This window comes from Sebastes fasciatus, chromosome 20 (genome assembly GCF_043250625.1).
Source record: "Sebastes fasciatus isolate fSebFas1 chromosome 20, fSebFas1.pri, whole genome shotgun sequence".
Lineage (NCBI taxonomy): Eukaryota > Metazoa > Chordata > Actinopteri > Perciformes > Sebastidae > Sebastes > Sebastes fasciatus.
The window spans coordinates 21835560-21854529 of record NC_133814.1 but is presented as its reverse complement, the minus strand read 5'-3'; the positions used below and the strand labels follow the sequence as shown (position 1 = coordinate 21854529).

The 18970-nt window shown below is 41.7% G+C and overlaps 1 protein-coding gene across 7 annotated transcripts in view; it reads left to right on the top strand.

Annotated features, from left to right (window-relative positions):
- sdk2b (sidekick cell adhesion molecule 2b) overlaps window positions 1–18970 on the top strand; it is a 334097-nt gene that overhangs the window by 219084 nt on the left and 96043 nt on the right. For all 7 annotated transcript variants that reach the window (XM_074619353.1, XM_074619350.1, XM_074619349.1 and 4 more), the window contains exon 2: window positions 9251–9410. In XM_074619353.1, coding sequence (XP_074475454.1) covers window positions 9251–9410 — 160 coding nt within the window. The remainder of the gene's footprint in view (window positions 1–9250; window positions 9411–18970) is intronic.

Below are 18970 nucleotides of genomic sequence, written 5' to 3'. Positions count from 1 at the left end.
AGATTAATGGTTCCCAACCCGTTCGGCTTGTCAACTCTTTAAAGCAAAGTAAAGTCTACTTTGCAACACCTCGTCGGAGTGCAGATTCATCCCAGATTCTTCCCTCTCACAGGGAGGTAGAGAATCTCGAATATATGAAAAAAAAAAAAATCCTTCTTTTATGCATCCACACAGCTGTGGCCGGAGGGGTTGTGTCTAGAAGGTAACCCATGAATTGCAAAAACTTGCAAAAACTCTCACAAGACTCGCTGCCCTACAATCTATACTGACCTTTACCATTCGAGGTCAATGCCTAAACTTAAACCTGCAGTAGACAGAATATTTTTGGCATCATTGGGCAAAAATTCCCATAATACCCTTTCAGCATATTGTAATTCAAATGTTCTGAGAGAAAAACTTCTGCAAAGACTTCTGCACCTCCTCATGGCTCTGTTTTCAGGCTTTAACAAATTTAGCCCATGACGGGAGACTTTGATCAATCACAGCTCATTTCAGAGAGAGAGCGTTCCTATTGGCTGTTCATCCAACGGAGGCAGCTGTCAATCACTCGCAAACTCCGACCAAACTTTAATGCCTTTTTCTTTGCCTCAAATGTTTTCAGAAACCTCTTGTAGTGTACTGTTTAGCTGTAAAATGAGAACGTTTGTGACCATACCTCAAGAATTCATATGCTAATTATGACAATTTCACACAAAGGTCTAACAGGATAAAATGACGAATTGATGACATTCTGGACAGACATGGATGTAAACTGCAACTTGACTGTTTGGCGGTAATTCTAGTTTGTAGCAGAAACATGCTTTTTCTTTGTGTGTTTATCTTGTTAATCATCTTGGGAGCGCCTCATACTGAGCAATTTTACATTGAAATTACATGTAATAGATGTATATTATACATCTATTTGTCAGTAGGCGTTTAGTTTAAGGTTATTCAAGGGTGATAAGTGAAAGCTTAACAAGTTATACTGTAAACGCGGGGGTGTGCAGTGCTTATGTTACATATTTACAGGTTTTTATACATTTCTAAAATATGTAATGATGTTTTTGAAATATGGTCTAAAACTGGGCTATATATAGCCAAAAGAAAACCTGTGGTCTATATCAGAGCTAAAGCATAGAGGCGATGAGGAAAAGACTATTGCTCAGTGGGCTCCTACTTTTTCTTCTGACCCCTTGGGGGAACCTGGCCCACAGGTTGGGAAATGACTAGAATGAAAATACCATAACACCATAGCAACAAATCTAATGTATGCTGGATGTGGATGTTGCATGTATTACAAGCTGAAGTCTGAGTCTTATACCGAAAAATAAATAAATATTCTACAAAGGACAAATGAATAAATGATAATCCCTAATGAACTTGTGACCGGGTCATCTTCTCCAACCCACTGAGCGTCAGGCTCGTGGTCAGTGCAGCGGTGTTTGGACCTGCAGCGCTGGAAGACCGGCAAGAGTAGAGATTAGTGGCTGCCAGCATGGCCTCATGGGAAATGCAGTGCTACAGGCGAGGAGGAGGGGGAGGAGGAGGAGGAGGAGGTGTCACTGAGCCATGAATTGAACAAAAAGGGTCCAACAGTAATACACTGGAGATGTGCCAAAAGCTGTGTGCTGGGGCACGACGTGTGTGTGTTTGTGGACATGTATGGATGTGTTATGGATATGTGTGTGTGAACAGAATAGTGAACAGCTGATTGGTTCTGTGTAATGCGCGTGTGCCATATATGTGTGTGTGTGTGTGTGTGTGTAGACGCGGGGTGGTGGAAATCAGCAGCTGGCCTTAGTTTGAGCGTCTCTTAGGGATGAGAGTCAGCGAACACACACACACACGCTTGCCAAACCACTCTCACGCGCACACAAAATGTACAGTACTGTGCTGACATACATACACAGGCACATTTTGGAGCTCATCCACACACACACACACACACTCAGCAAGAGGGCCAGACCAGTGTGCTAAATAAAGACAGACAGTAGAACAGATTTTCACACCCAGCAGGGCCATTAGCAGCTCAGTTAGACCACCAGCAAACTTCCATCCTCATCAGCAGCAGCACAAACACATGCATCCAGACACCTGCCATTAAAGAATGACACACACACACACACACACACACACAAGTTATGCAGAGTTAGACACACATTCATTAAACTCTTAGCAAGTTCTTGATATTCAGGTGTGAAAATATATAAGCACCTGTGTTTGCCTGTACGTGTGCGGCCCCCCAGGCTGCATCTGAAATATGTATGCTGTGTCCGGGAGCACCGGACCCCTGAGGATTTTGCTAGGAGGGAGGTTGCTGCTCACGGCTGCAACCGCAGCTCCACCACGGCCTTCTGGGAACTGGAGAGTGTGTGTGTGTGCGTCGACTGCCTGTGAAAACTCAGATGTGTGGTTTTGCACTAACTAAAGCTGAGAAATGTGTCACCTGTAAAGCCTGTGAGCTTTCAGACATTTTTAGAATTAAAAGAAAGCGAGCGTTTTCATGAAAAGAGATATTTCTCTGGTCAATGGACAAGAACGACCACTATTCTGCATCACCTTCAGTCCAGTGTGTTTTTATCCGTTGTGAAAGAAAATCCAGAGGCGATCTTGAGTTCAGGGTAGTCGGAGGTCACAGGTGCATTATCATGCAATTGGCATAAATCAGTCAACTGAAAAGATTCTCCACAAAGTAAAGAATTCATGGTCCAACTGCGAGATGGAAACAAGATTGAATTTCAAGTAGTTCTTGACATGTTGGCTTCATTATTTTCTTTAAAATATTCTCCATACCTGTTGTGTGCAGTCTTATTTTAAAAATATGTATTATATTTAGGACTGTCAAATGATTCTAATCGTTAATCCTGATTAATCGCACATTTTTTATCTGTTCAATATGTACCTTAAAGAAAGATGTTTTAAGTATTTAATACTCTTATCAACATGAGAGTGGACAAATATGCTGCTCTGTGTAAATGTATGTATACATGTAATATTGGACATCGATTTACAACACAAAAAAATTACAAATGTTGTCCAGAAACCCTCACAGGTACTGCATTTAGCATAAATAATATGCTCAAATCATAACATGGCAAACTGCAGCCCAACAGGCAACAACAGCTGTCAGTGTGTCAGTGTGCTGACTTGACTATGACTTGCCCTAAACTGCATGTGATTATCATAAAGTGGGCATGTCTGTAAAGGGGAGACTCGTGGGTACCCATAGAACCCATTTTCATTCACATATCTTGAGGTCAGAGGTCAAGGGACCCCTTTAAAAATGGACATACCAGTTTTTCCTCGCCAAAATTTAGCTTAAGTTTGAAGCGTTATTTAGCCTCCTACAAGACAAGTTAGTATGCCATGGTTGGTACTAATGGATTATTTAGGTTTTCTTGTTTCATATGATACCAGTATCTTCACTCTAGCTTTAAGACTGAGCCTGCTACGACCTAAGAATCACAACTTGCGTTAATGCGTTAAAGAAATGAGTGGCATTAAAAGAAAAATTTTGACAGCGTTAATTATATTTGATATGTGTGACATTGGAGTTTAAAGACTGGTTTTAAGGAAGATTTAAAAGGGTTGTTTTTGACCTTTTTAAGAGTGTTTGGAGGGAAATGGGAGAAATGTCCCCGACCACAGCTCTTGTTATTTTAGAAATGAATTCTCCAAGTTCTTCTCAATTATGAATTCCCACCCCAGGGCAGGAATTTGTACCTGGCACGGTTCTCGTTAATGAGAGAGCTGATTTAATTGACTGTGCGCTGCAGACTGGGTTGTGAGCGTCCGTCTGACACACTAACCTGCACGCACACACACACACACACACACACACACACACACACACACACACACACACACACACACTCGCATGCCCCGGCGTTGAGTCGACCCGGGCCTTGGCCCCAGGGAGCATCCTCTGGCATGAGCTGTGCTTTATGCAAATGAGGGGCCTCCACCACACAATAATTGCTTTGTATTGCACCGGCCTGAGCTGCAGAGTGGAAGACTTATTTTTCAATTCTTGTTTGCAGTTTACAGTGTGAGCTGCACTTAGGATAAGGAGTGTTACACATGTATACTCTTCTGGTTGTGTGACATACTGTATATAGGGCTGCAACTAACGATTGTTTTCATTGTCGATTAATCTGTCGATTATTTTCTCGATTAATTGATTAGTTATTTGGTCTATAGAATGTCAGAAAAAGGTGAAAAATGTCAATCAGTGTTTCCCAAAGCCCAAGATGACGTCCTCAAATGTTTTGTTTTGTCCACAACTCACAGATATTCAGTTTACAAACAGTCCCTTTAACATTTATTCCCTGCTGCAAAGCACTTTGTAAGTTTAGTCGCCAATTGCTTTAGAAGTTAAACACAACATTGGTATAATATCACCTTAGGAAGTTGTGGGGAATGTGTTAGCAAATAGTTTGCTGTTTACACATCCAGCAGCATTCATTTATAGTTGTGTTTCTAGCCACCTAGCAAATGTAAGCTCAATATTTACTTTAATTCTAGCTCTGCTTTGGTTCCTACAACCCTGAGGGAAATATGTGGATGTTAAGCAGCTAAATGCAGCTAAATAATGTTCCACTTTGTTTACCAGATAGTCACTAACTTTGCCTTTACAGAGCTTTTTTTTTGCTGAAAAAAGGCTGCCTGCTGCGAATGAGGTTGAGAGCAACGAAGGCGAACCAAACAGTAAAGTTGTGGGACATAAAACCAAAACAATAAGTTGAAAGCCACTAAAACGCTCCGTAGAACTGAGGGACACTGCAGAGTTTGATTATAAGTTCTGTTTGGGTTCATCACTATGAGTTTATTAGTCATTTGAACTATTGTTTTATAGAAAAGATATTGACTAGTGCAGCTTAAATTGTTTCTATAATAGTCCAGAACGGATGCAAATACCGAGACAGTTGCTAGAACGTTGGTTGCTATGGAACATTGATTTAAATATTTAGCTATATATTTATTTACATTACATAAACTGTCCAGCGTCAGTAGGATGACTTTGATAACTGCTTGTACTAGGCTTGACTTTTTTTTTTGGGTAGGTGGAGGTATGTTGCTTGGCGTGGCAAGGATGTTGCTCCACTTTCTCCGGTCCCCGAGTTTCATTTGCCAATACACTTTCGGCAATAATCTCTTTTGTCAAGACCATCAGATAGTTTCTGAATCGTGGTGCTGCGAAGGCAGTGGTTAGTGTATTTCTGCTGCGCTCCTGCTTTCTGTCATATTCTCGGCAACATTGTGGATGCATGTCGTTTAGCAGGTGTTTACTTGAGATGGGCACTGCTCAATTACATTTGTCCATTTTGTCGCAGGTTTTGGCAGCTAACTTTGTTTTTACTTTGTATATATAACCTGTGCCATGTTGTCGGAAGTAGAAGTATTTTTTAAAGCAATTTTTTTGCTATTTTTGGACTTACATAACAATTAATTGATTCATGGAAAACACAGACATATTAATCATTAATGAAAATAATCATTAGGTGCATCCCTAAACTATTCTGTCAGCTCATGTCCCCAGAGTGTTTTTCTCCTTCTGCGTGTGCTGATTCCACAGTTAGATATCACTGATGAGCTCTCATGGACTTCCTAATGAGAGGGACTAGTGGAGATACTCATCAGTGATCAATGTTTGCTTTGGCCTCACACCTTCCTGTGGATGACTGATTATCTGTGAATGGCTGATACATGCTTGCGTTTTGTTTGCATGCCCCTCTCTCCCTCTCACTGCAGTGCTGTCTGTTCCTCTCTTCTCCTGCCTCTTCTCCTTCTTTCGCCTCCCCCCAATCCTCTTTTATCTCCCCATCTCAGATAAAAGCAAAGCGCACGTCGCCAGGGAATAATTAGTCTCAAATCACTATTGCACATCTCAATCTCCCTCGTTTTTGCAGCCTATCTTCCTCTGTGCCAGGCATAATATTAACTCACACTGCTTTGGGCTTTGGGAGATGCCCAGGCACTCCAACTCTAAAGGTACCTCGGAGTCTGTTTTACATTTCATCTCCATTTTGCATCTGTTAAGCCCTCTGTCTGCCATGCTGCTCTCTCATACATCATTTTCACACATTTTTTTTTCTTGTATCACTTAACCTAAGTTTTCCTTTTTACTTCTGGTTCATTGCATATTCTTTCTTTGCGCTGACTTCCCTTCACCGTGTGACTTTCTGATTAGCCGTGTCTGTTTTGGATTCGCTTTTTATGCCTCTGCTGTGCGGAGGCTTTCTTCATGTTTGACTAAAGGGATCAGACTTTAACAGAACACAGCGCCGTCAGGATGGCAAGGGGCACAGTTTCGAACTTGAAAAATCCAAGGTAGTGATGTGGGTTGAATCAGACAGGTCAATACAATGTGGCGCTTTATTGAGTCTCGTCTGTCTTCTTCTGTTTGTTATAAATATTTATTCATAACGGCCAGCCTGCGGGTTAGCACTCCGCTCAGAAGTCAGAAAGGGCTGTTAATAAATATGCATCAAGAAGGGACTGGAATGTATGAATATTCATTATTGACTTATTCAGATATGTCATGCACCTTTGAGCTGCAAAGAACTTCTGTTCTTATGCTTATAATTTCTCTTGATGTTCCTCATTATGTACCTCTGTGTGCACACTGTTTTATAGCCTTGGATTTTTTTTTATGTTCCTCAAAACGTCTTAAAGCATTTCAATCAATGCACTATTTTAGAATAAGATGCTTAGTCATCTGTATCTTTCATGACTTCTCTGAAGTATACAGTCCTGTAAGAAAAGCCTTCCTCCATTAAGGTTATAACGTTTAAAAGTTCAAAAATGTGTATTGGAGGCTGTAGTTTGTGGGGCTGTTGAACTGTATCGTATAATACTGAGAGGTGTTTTTGATATTTTGTCCACCCCATTTATATCAGTGAGGACAGTAGAGTTGGTAAAAATGAGTGTAAAAATGTTCAAACCGGTTCGATATTAAGCCACAACACTGGACCGGACCGGTATACAGAATTTTACCACTAGGTGATGCACTTGACTCAGCAGCTGCTCCACCCAAACTTGGACAAGCGGCTTGTCAGTAAAATGAAAAATAGCTGGTCCATCTTAAGTGAGCCTGGGCTGACGGTGTTGCTAACTTCGGGGCTAACCCCCCTTCATTTTAATCAGCAGGTGACAAGCAAGACACAGGAACTTGGCTTGTGTCTTGAGGAGTTGTAGCCTTTATTCACCGACAGCCTAAACTGTACACACACTGCACTGCTACGTTCACAGCTATAACGTTACTGCTAACTTCATACACACCGTCACACGCTCGCTCCCTCACTCTCCCGCACACTCGATAACGTTACGGGCCCAATAGGGTCCGCTGGGCTTGCGATATACTAGCTGACGAAAGCCCGTCTTTTCTCGTCAACCACACACCAACACCAACACTTAAACTTTCTAGTAAACAAATACAACGTGTGGCGTGTGCCCCTTACCCCCTCCAACCTCTACTGAAATTTGATCTCCTTCATGTTGCCGGTGTTATGTCGAAGTCACCGGCCTCGGCTCGGCAGATGTGCACGGCCTCTCAGACACTAGTGGCTCCGTTAGTGAGTTCATAAACAAACATTATATAATGTTAATCACGTTGTTGTATTACTTATTAGGCCTACTAATGCAATACAAGCTGGATTTAGCACCGTGACGCCGTCGGCACCTGTTGCCAATATCGGCTACTTTTTAATTTGCCATAACTTGTCATAATAACAAATGCCGGTTTAGCCGGTTGGAGTAAAATCAAACCAGTGGCAAAACTGGAAATCGACCCAACTCTAGAGGACAGACTTAATATTAGCATAAACAATAATTTCATAGATGATTACAAATATTGTCAAATGAGAGCATTTAGGATACTAAGGATGTTTTACCATGTTGTGCACCTCCATGATAAGATATTATACCTCACGCTATACAGTAGTTTTACCACTACCTACGGAGAAATCTTGACATCACATTAAGCATATCAATCTAGAAGGCTCAGTAGAATGAAAGTGAAAAGCTTGTAAATCATCTTTGCTCTCTCACCCTATTTTACTTTCATTCTATATTTTCCTCCCCGTTCTTCCTCTTATCAGTCTACCTCCGGTGGATTTGTCGAGCCGAAATTGAAGAACAAAATATCAGCACTATAGATCATTTTGACAGTTTAATTTCAATGCCTGATTATCAGTCAATTTGATAATTATATTATCCAACCATCCAATTAATGTGTTCTATATTTACAATGATCATCAAGTAAGCTCTCCATTTTTCCATAATTTATCACGGGGTGAGATATTAGAACCACGAGGGACCTTGACGCTTTTTCTGTGCGAGGCTTTCTTGATTGAGATATAAAAATCAGTGTGCGTGTGTGTTGCCACGTTCAGTATGTGCATCACCCCGTGGAGAGGTTCTCGCTGGTGTTCCTCGATCCATTCCTTCACACTTCAACAGAGCGTGTTCGGGAAACACAGAAGGAGCGAAAGACAGAGCGAAACGGAGTGGAGGCGAACGAATGATGGAAGGATTTCATGCCTCATCCTCGGCTTCACTCCGCTCCTGTCTGCTCCGTCTAGCTTGGAGGGAAAGTGGTGCCCCGTGCCAATGAGTTACTGACACAAACACACAGCAGGAGATGCAGGAGCAATCCTTCTTGACTTGATGCCTCTGCTTCCACTTTCCAGTTAGCCAGACAACTCCGACAGTCCCGGAGAAACTCAAGATCACCCAACGCAAGCAACAGTGCGTCACACGAGATTAGGAAGCTCCAAATGGGACACGTTCAGAGAGGGTTTTCCATCTGGAGCGCGGCAGCTTGGTGTTTAGATGCCAGTGATAATCAAATACTGCAGAGTTTGCTTTGTCTTAGGTGATATCCGAGCATCTGACCATCTACAATCTGTTACAGTCAGATAGATGTAAGCATCAACTGCGGTTGCTTCTTTGTTCAAGTCTTCCCATTCAAATGTTTCTCGGTAGTTTTATAACTCCATGTTTGCTCCTCATCTACGCCTTCCTTATTAAGATGAAAGATAAGTTCACAAGAAAATAAATTTGCTTCTCTCTCTATCTCTCTTATCCCTAAAGCTCACACTTTTTTTTTCTTTAGTCTGTGTTTTGATGCGCACATATGTGCCTCCGGGTTCATGGATTTAAGAGCGGGTGTTCTTTATTCAGAAGCTTTTGAGGTATTTTCCGTTCGCAAGATGTCTCGTGTAAAAAAACAAAACTTTAATTCCAAACTCTGTTCTTTTATTCTTCACAGATGACGTGCCTCCCTACTTCAAGACGGAGCCGGTGCGTAGCCAGCTCCATCTGGAACGCAACAGGCTGGTGCTCACCTGTATGGCTGAGGGAAGCTGGCCGCTGGAGTTCAAATGGATCCACAACAGCACAGAGCTGACCCGCTTCTCACTGGAGTACAGGTGAGGACAAACTCAATAACTGTGATTAAGAGAGAAAACAGATGTGTGTAATACTGACTGATTGATTGAATTTGGTTGGAAAGCTGCCTTATTTGTACCAGTCATACGAAGCCAAAACATTTTAGACTGAACTTGCTAAAATCCAAAGCCAGTATAGCGACAAGATGAGTGCCTTAAATGCAGCGGTGTTATGGTTGAAGTGCCTAACAAGCCGCCTAGCTTGCAACGATAAATTGATGCACAAACAGGTTAAATCCTTCATTTAACACCAGCTGCAGTGTATGCGCAAAAGTCCCCAGTTTATCCGTCTGGGAGAGTTAGCAGCCACGATGTTGTGTGCATTATCGTGGACACATGCAGCCACTTTTCCAGTAAGTCTCCCAGTTTAGCCGTGAGGTTGTCAGTTGTGTGTGTCTGCCTGGCATATGGGTTTCCGCCAGTGTATTACAAGCCCTGCGTAACGTTAGCGAGTGTCCGGTCGAGAGAGCGTGTGTGACGATGAGTATGAAGTTAGCAGTAACATTATAACTGTGAACGTAGCAGCGCAGTGTGTGTGCAGTTTAGGCTGTTTGTTGGTGAATAAATGATATAACTCCTCAAGACCCAAGCCATTAATTGGTCAAAATTCGTATTGTGGGTTGACGGTTAATTGTTAGCATCCCTAGAATGTACAGAGACAATGATTACAGCCACTAATAAGACTGTAACGTACATGTGGCATGTTGTAGATTTGAACTTGACTTTAGACATACCCCCTGAGGTTAAGCTAATATCCGAATACGCAAAAATGTCCCCCTACAGTAGCTATTTCCCATGCTTAGATCAATTTTTTAAATAAGCTCATAATATTAATTCAGTACCACAGAAATGAGGTGGTAGCTAAATCAAATTATGATGAAGAAAAGAAAGGAATCTAAATTAGTCTTCCTAAAACATTAGACGAGGTGATTTAGTGTCACTAAGCTACCTTGAAATCATACATTTAAACACATCTAAGTATAATTTATTACACTTATTTATTAGTTCAAATGGACGAGAAAGATGAAAGAACACATTTTGTTTGTAGTTGTGTGGTCCAAAGGCAGAATACCTGCATTTTTTTAGGTCTTACGTGACAATGATTTTTTCCTAGAGCCAGTTAAAGTTTCATCACAGAATAGCCTTGCCTTTGCTGTTTTGCTTTTTCACTCTTTCTCTTTTTTTTTTTGCTTCTGCCTCTCTCCTTTCCCCTCGTGGCTCCCTGACCTCCATCACTCTCTCTAGAGAGGCAGCGTACAAGCGAAAGGCGTGAATGAGAGTTAGGGCAGGAGATAAACCGCCTTTAATGGTAACTTTAAGATCTGGAATGTGGCAAACATTGCTCTTATCTCAGAGAGCAGTGTGTCTGTGTGCGTACGCCTGTGTGCAGACGGCAGTGTAAAGGAAGCACTAGAGGATTGAAAGAAAGCTCGTTGACACACACTTTGCTGATCTTGGCTGAACTGCGGAGTTCACATGTGAGTGTGTATGTGAAAACAACAGTGGGTGAACGTACAGTACGAGCAACATCAGCTAGGCCTGATGGAGCTAGGCCTTTCTCCTGACAATCTCTGGAGACAGATAAGACCAGAGTGGGAACAGCGGGGTAGGAAGGGCAGGAGAGACACACAGATGCTCCAGCAATTGATCAGAATGGACTGTACTTTAGAATTACACTGTCTGTTGGAGCTTCAAGGCCCCCTTGACTGTGTTATTGGATAAGTGATTGATCGAGTGGTAGAATGGGTGATTAAACAAACAGTGAAGCACAAAGCTGTGCAGGATTCTGCATGTGTGAGTGAGTGTGTCTATACTGTATGAAAGCATGATTTAAGACCAGGTGAAATGGCAGGCTGTTCTCATACATTGTTCGTAGCTATACCTACGAAAAGTAATGCACTGTAATTCGTATATATCCCACAAAATCATTTTGTATTTAATCTGTGCAATAGTGAACCAGGAAGTATAAAGAGCGACAAACGCCGCGAAGGGAGGAGGTCGAGGTGGATGGGTGGTTCCAAAAACACCGGACTTTCGACCAGGAGATCGCTGTTCGTGTCAACGTTGACTTATTTGTCACGTAACTTCCGTACTTAAGTAACGCCACTTCCGTAGTTATTTTTACCCAAACATTGAATTATTTGTCACGTAACTGTTGTACTTAAGTAACACCAATTCGTAGCTTTTTTAACCCAAAAGTTGATTCATTTGTCACGTAACTTCCGTACTTAAGTAACCCTACTTCTGTAGTTATTTCAACCTAAACGTGACTTATTTTTCACGTAACTTCCGTACTTAATTAACAACAATTCCGAAGTTATTTTAACCCAAACGTAGACTTATTTGTCACATAACTTCCGTATTTTAACCCAAACCACAATCTTTTCCTAAACCTAACCAAGTAGTTATGTTGCTTAAACCTAACCTAAGTTGTTTCCTGTGAAGACGGAAGTGTATTTTGAAAAAACTGTATGCATGTAACAAGCGGAAATTGACAGACGTTGCTGGACATTCATAGGAAAACACACAAAAAATGAGGAATAACAATTCGTAAGATATCGTACAAACTGTTTTATGAGGATACTTTGCAAATAGACACTTCAGGTTAGCAAAAAATGTGTCATTCTCTCGAAAACAGTTGTTGCACTTAAACACTAACATATAAGAATGTCAAAATTTCCCTCAAATCCCTTAAATTGAATCAAAAAAAAATTCTGTGCTAAACTTTGGTTTACATTCTAAAAGGGTTTGTCACTGTGTTATATACCTCGGCAACAATAGGAAATACATAAAGGAAGTAGAGATACCACGTACGTTTGTGTGATTTGCATAGCCATTAATTTCCGTATTTTGACAGCTTTCTGCATGTGAAAGAGTAGTGTGTGTGCGTGCGCGTGTGCATGTGTGTTGTTTGCGTGTGGGTATGCAGTCCTCCTCATTCCTCAAGTCGACCTTTCTCTGTGCCAGGAGAGTATTTGAGCAGAGTAGACCCCCATATTAATGAGGTGATGGTAGAGGTCCCCAGTGCTGAGTGCTGGTTTAAATATTGACACCGTGCGACTTGACCTTGTGTCCTCTGGCAACCGATCAATACTGCAAGGTGTGTGTGTGTGTGTGTGTGTGTGTGTGTGAGAGCATTACTATTCAACATCTAGGTGGGAGTGTGTGTGTGTGAGTACTGGAAGCGGTAAGAGAGTGGCACTGTTTTAGTGATCTGCTGTGGGGAGTGCCACAGGCTCAGCATTGACTGCTGTCACATAGCAGCAACATCACCTACTGTACACCCGAGTGCCAATTTAAAGCACCTGGCCGGCACCCTGCTCCCTCTGTTCCCAAATAATCATTTAAAAGATTTATCTCCACATTAAAATGCAACTTAATTAAGATTATATCCAACACAATTAAGGATTTTGAACCCATCAGCCGGTGAATTATCCCGCACACAATGCTTTAGTAGCTCAATTAGTCTATAAATACACAGCATAGCACCACAACTTCCTATCACGTGACCAAAACCTCAGGGGCGTTTACCTGGCATGCCACCAGTCTTTATGCCGCCAATTAACCTTGAAACTTAATTAAGAGAGTTAATTATTAATCAAACCTCAAGAGTCATTTTTGTTTGTCAATTGGTTCTCGGCTGGGTTGGTGGAGTGTGGCCTCTGTTTCCTGTTGGGAATAGTAAGCCTTTCTCCAATTTTCATGCTGTAATGAGACGGACGGACTGAGAAGAAAAAACAACAATCTAATCAACAGTCACTCACAGCAGTTAAAGGATAGCATGGTAGGAGAAGACGTGTCAGTTCCAGCAACACAAGTTCATGCTGATTGACATCTCTTTCTACTTTCGAGGAGTGAAAATTAGTTTTCCCTACGATACATCTCGACTTAAAGAGTTGCGTTCTTGGTGCTTCTCACAATCAAGACAGAAAAAGAAACATAGAAAATGAGATTAACATTTTGACAGCTAGCGTAATAGAGTGTCACTTCGATCGCTACAGTTTTGACTGCAAAATGTGACAATGCGTTCAGAAATAGGCAGTAGTACCGGTTTATGTTTGTGTATAAAAACATGTTTTTAAGCGATACGACAGGTACTACGGATAGATATATTCGTGGATTAAGTTGCACTTGTGTATTTCCTGAAACTCCCCACTCCATCTTCCCGTGTCTCTTCACAGCCTCGATCTCTCTTTCATCCTTCCTCTTTGTTCATCCCGTCTGCCTCAGTTCGTTCCACTCATACGTGAACTACCGCTGAGCATCTTTGCTTTTTTTTTTTTTAACAGATATAATTTCATGGTGGCTCTGAACAAATTAACACAAGTTCAATACAATATAATTCCATGTCTGGGGAAAGAGATGACGAGCTCAGCTTGCTAACTAGATGGAGATGAAGGAAAAGCAGGGGTGCAAAGTAGCTGTAGATGACAACATGTTTAATGTGTGTGTGTGCGAAATGATATCTGCCTTTGGACTGATGTGATGATACACATGATTGAGTTTCAAAGCATTTAATTTAATGAATAAATGTTCCTAGCAGGATTGGTTTTATTGTTCTGATTCTATTTCTGAATGTTTGCTGGTTTCAGCTCTTATAGGGGCCGTTCACATGGAAAACTCCAGCCGTGTCGATTTCGTCCTTTTGCCCAAGGTGCTTGGGAGGTTGCGCTCCTGTCGCACCTGCCGTTACTAAGCAACCAAAACCTGCACGCTGCGATGATGATGATGATGCAGTTGCGGTATAGTAGCTGTAAGACTCACTGACTAAACGAAACAAAGATAAATGGATTTCCAGCACCGTAAATCCCTCACAGTAGCTTTACTGCTCGATTTGTGTGTGTCAGTGTGGCTGACCTTTCAACCGGATGTTGTGACGTTCTTGGACGGAAAGGGTGAAGCAAGTGAAATAGTAGCCCTGCACTAAAACAATTCACTTCTCCTCCATATATTAACCATAGACTAATATCTGATATACACAGAAGATATCTAACGGCTATGATTGGTTGTTCCTCATAACATGACATGCGGTGCGCGTTGCTGCATTCCAAAAGTTGAACGCACAGCCGTTGCGCCCTGAAAATTAGGCACCTGGGAACATTTGCGCACCGCAATGTCGTCGCTCTCGCTTTGGAGCGTGCCTTCTGTGTGTCTACGTTAACAACGATGGATTTGAGGGCGCAAAAAACATGGCATGTGAACTTTTTTTTTTATAATCTCAGTAACAGTACATATACTGTATATGATTAAGTGCAAATTAATTGCAGTTTTTATCTGTTAAAAATGTACCTTAAAGGGAGATTTGTCAGGTATTTAATACTCTTATCAACATGGGAGTGGACAAATATGCTGCTTCATGCAAATGTATGTATATATTTATTATTGTAAATCAATTAACAACACAAAACAACGAGAAATATTGTCCAGAAACCCGTAAAGGTACTGCATTTAGCATAAAAATATACTCACATCATAACATGGCAAACAGGCAACAACAGCTGTCAGTGTGTCAGTGTGCTGACTTGACTATGACTTGCCCAAAACTGCAAGTGATTATCATAAAGTGGGCATGTCTGTAAAGGGGAGACTCGTGGGTACCCATAGAACCCATTTACATTCACATATCTTGAGGTCAGAGGTCAAGGGACCCCTTTGAAAATGGCCAGTTTTTCCTTGCCAAAATACCGATGGATTCATTGTTTTCTAGTTTAATATGATACTAGGATTTTCACTCCAGCTTTGAGCTCGAACCTAAAAATCGTCGCTCCAAATGTTTTCTTTTTAAATAATGTCAATAACATTACATTACAGAGAAGTAAAACCACCTTTATTTTCAGATGATTTTGGCTGCCTTAAACAGCAATTTGTCATAAACCAAACAGCTGGAGACTGTTTAAACGTCTTCCTTTCATATTTTTCTTTTTGCTTTCTCCATAAATAACTTAAACACACAGCCAAAACAGTTTGCTCGTTAGCAAGTTGCAACCAGTTGGATGTCCCCTGTGTCTGTGTTGACTTCAGGAGGAGGGTTAAGGTGCATGTGTGGAAAAATGAAATGGGATGAGGAACAAACAGAGCATCAAATAAGACCTTGAGAATCAAATTCACCCTTTCACTTTCCATCTCGCATCCTCCCTGGATGTTGTTTTCTTGGTTTTGGCACCATTCAGCACGTCTCACAAATCAATGCATTGCTCTTACTGCTGCTGGTGCTATTGCTCACCTCAACACTCTCACACATTATTTTTGTTGGATTGTGACAATCTTTTTCTACCTAATATTTACAAATTTCCTCCCCATCTGCTCGAATTTCCGCTCTTCAATGCCCCGCTATGAAGCTTTGAAGAGCCCTTACATTGTGAATAAAGGCAATGAATGAAAATAAATAACATAAATAATAACACAAGTAGAGCCACTTCACTGGATGAAATGAAAGTATCCTTGAAAAAACTACCTGCTGATATAGAGTCGTGTATCATCATTTTCCAGGCAAAAAGTAGACTTTAGCAGAATGTGAGATAACAGACTTTCCAATACATAAGAAAATAAGATAACACATCTTGTTGAACTAAGTAGTTCAAAAGATTGGTTGGACTCAAATATTAGACTATTCGGTTAATTGTTCGTAGGTTAGGTCATCAATTTTCAAATTTGGTATTCGGATATTCGTTGTTGTTGTTTTTTAAACCCCTCGGGGTTTCCAACCACGCATAAAACACACCAAACCTTTTGGAAAATGCTTTTTCTTCAATATCAAATAACAATATAAAACAACAATACTGTAGATTAACAGAATCCTTAAAATGAATGCCTTTAATTAAACCAAAAGACACTTGTTGCAGCGCTATTTCAGCCAAGTACGGAGAAATGTCTGGCTGAGTCATGTCATAGAGAGGAGCCAAGAGCCCTCGTTGCCATTGCTTATGTCGGAGCAAAACACATGCGAGGCTCGGGTCGAATGGGCCAAGAGGAAGCCTCCGCGGGCTGCATGGCGCATGGGTTTACTGCCCGGGATTGGCGGTGCGTAATACGCGGCAACAGCAGCCTCAAAACGCCGCTGTTTAGGGGGAGAAGACCCGCAAAAGTACGTCTACAGTTATACTTTGAGGTACGTCTACAGTCGCACACTCAGAGGGATCAGGAGAGGAGACGCTAAGCACGGACACAGCAGCCTCCAATACTAGAGTTGTTCCGATACCGATACCAGTATCGGAAATGCATCCAATACTACCCAAAATTCGGGATCGGATATCGCTGAGTTCACCAGTCTATGCACCGATCCAATAGCATTATTTATTAACCCAGAAAAAAATCAACTTGTTTAACTGGAAATCAATTATTTTTCGCCGCGCCAAAACAGTACTTCACTGAGTTGTAGGTAGTAGTAGTAGTTTGTCATGCGACGATAGCAAACAACAACAGTGAGAGTCAGAGCGAGGAAAATGTCAGCCATTTGGCAGTATTTCACACTGGAATATGGAAAGATAGTCATGATATCACATCCGTACATGGTCAGTAGTAAACAGCTGTTAAATAGTAATGATAACTATATATTTTTTTATCATGCTGGTATCGGATCGGTACACGATATTGTCCGATACTGCAAGGGCCCGCGAGATGCTCATTGCGGAGAGAAGGAGTGTGCGCCGTCCACACAAGGCGTAAAAACAGCACTCGGGGGAAACCTCTGATTGTGTGACAGAGAAATTGTGCTGCTTTAATGAGGAGTCTGTGCTGCCTACTAACCGAGAAGTTATAGCATTCCTCCGGTCACGGCGGCCCCCGCGACCCCTTCAAATATTCGCTGTTGATTACAACCGAAGCCCCGGAGCCCAAAAAAAATGGTATTCAGGACAGCCCTAGTATTATCCTTGTTCTTTTTGTCTCCATGTTAGTTCTGATGAGATCGGTGATATTCTTGCTAAGGAGAAAAGAGGAGCACTAACATCCAATTACAGGCAGGAAACTTGGGCCTGTACTTGAATCCCATCATGTCAGTGACTGGCAGGGCTCGGACAGAGCCAGCCAGGCAGCATCTCTCTTTGGATGACCTTAATGGATTCCCCTCTGTAACTAAAAACATCCATTTTCTGTCTCCCCGGCATTCTCCTCTACAGCTCCCAGATACAATAGATTTTTTTTTTTTTTACCTTTCTCTCTACCTCCTTGCACTCGCTCACTCCTTGTTTTCTGTGGCAAAGTGGAGTGAGTGAGTCTGAAAGTGTGAGAGCGAGAGAGAGAGAAAAAAAAACAGACAGCATTCGTCTTATTATGCACGTTTACTGTGTTTCTGTCTTAATGAGTTTCAGTGTCATTGCACTGTTGGCAGGTATGGCTGCTTTTTCTAATTTATGATCCACTGCCAGCGTGATGAAACATTTCTGTATAAACACATGGACATCTAATTACATTAACAACTAGACCGAACGATCACATTAAAGTACTTTTCTCTGATTCCACGAATACTTGAGGACGTACGCACCATTCACCAGCATGTATTATGTGCATATAATGTGCAATTATGTTTCCTTCAACTGTTAGCGTCATACTTACGACCGTGTTGATTCAGTATGGTATGATTTTGCATAATGCTATGTCTACAGTTTGATATGGTGTGATAGGAACATACTGATGAGGTTCCCAAACGTTTAGTGTTGACCTACATTCAAAAGCGGGCTGGCAGGGCTGCTGGTGTCTGCAGGCTTCTCTCTCATTTAAACAGACCCTCACTGGAAAATGTGCTGCCGCTGGTATTGTATCATACGGTGATTGCGATACACCACATGTGTCACAGAATGGATGGAGAATCAGAAGGTATCAGAAATGCCTCCGATACGGCCTAAAATGCCGAATCAGGTATTGGCGAGTACGCGAGTCTATGCACCGATCCAATATCACATTATCATATCATTTCATAGTCGTGTGTGTGTGATACATATCATATCATAGCAACAACTATTTGCTATGTAAAAATATAGTGGAGTAATGGCTACCTGAGCGGAGAATGAAGTCACTCTCCCTCTGTGTGTGTTGTAATCCAAGATTCTCCGTGCTTTCTCCATGCTTTGTTGACACACGGCCACGTGTGCTTTTAGTGCATGTGAGCGTGCCCCATTGGCTAGCTCACGGCCGACACTGTGCACTGTTCTCAGACTGCGATTACAGCTGATAACGCCGTCCTGACCGACAGCGTCGTCGTGGAAGCGTAGCATTTGACATTTGATGACAACTTTTGATATCTGACACATATCGGTCTGTACTAAAGCATTGTGGTTCAATACACAGCTCTGCCAGTAAGTGGGTGCGATAAACTACACCACCCACTACCGCACATATTTATCATACAACAGTCATGTGTGCCTATGCTTCAATCAACTAGCATAATGCCATATGTGTCACATGCAACATCAAAGAGATGCCTCACTGCTTTGAGGATCATATATAGCGTTGTCTGTGCAACTCGGACGTAATTGGCTTTTATAGGGATCAAGGCTGGCAAATTCTACCGGCAACAAAACGATAAAGCAAACATATGAATTTAC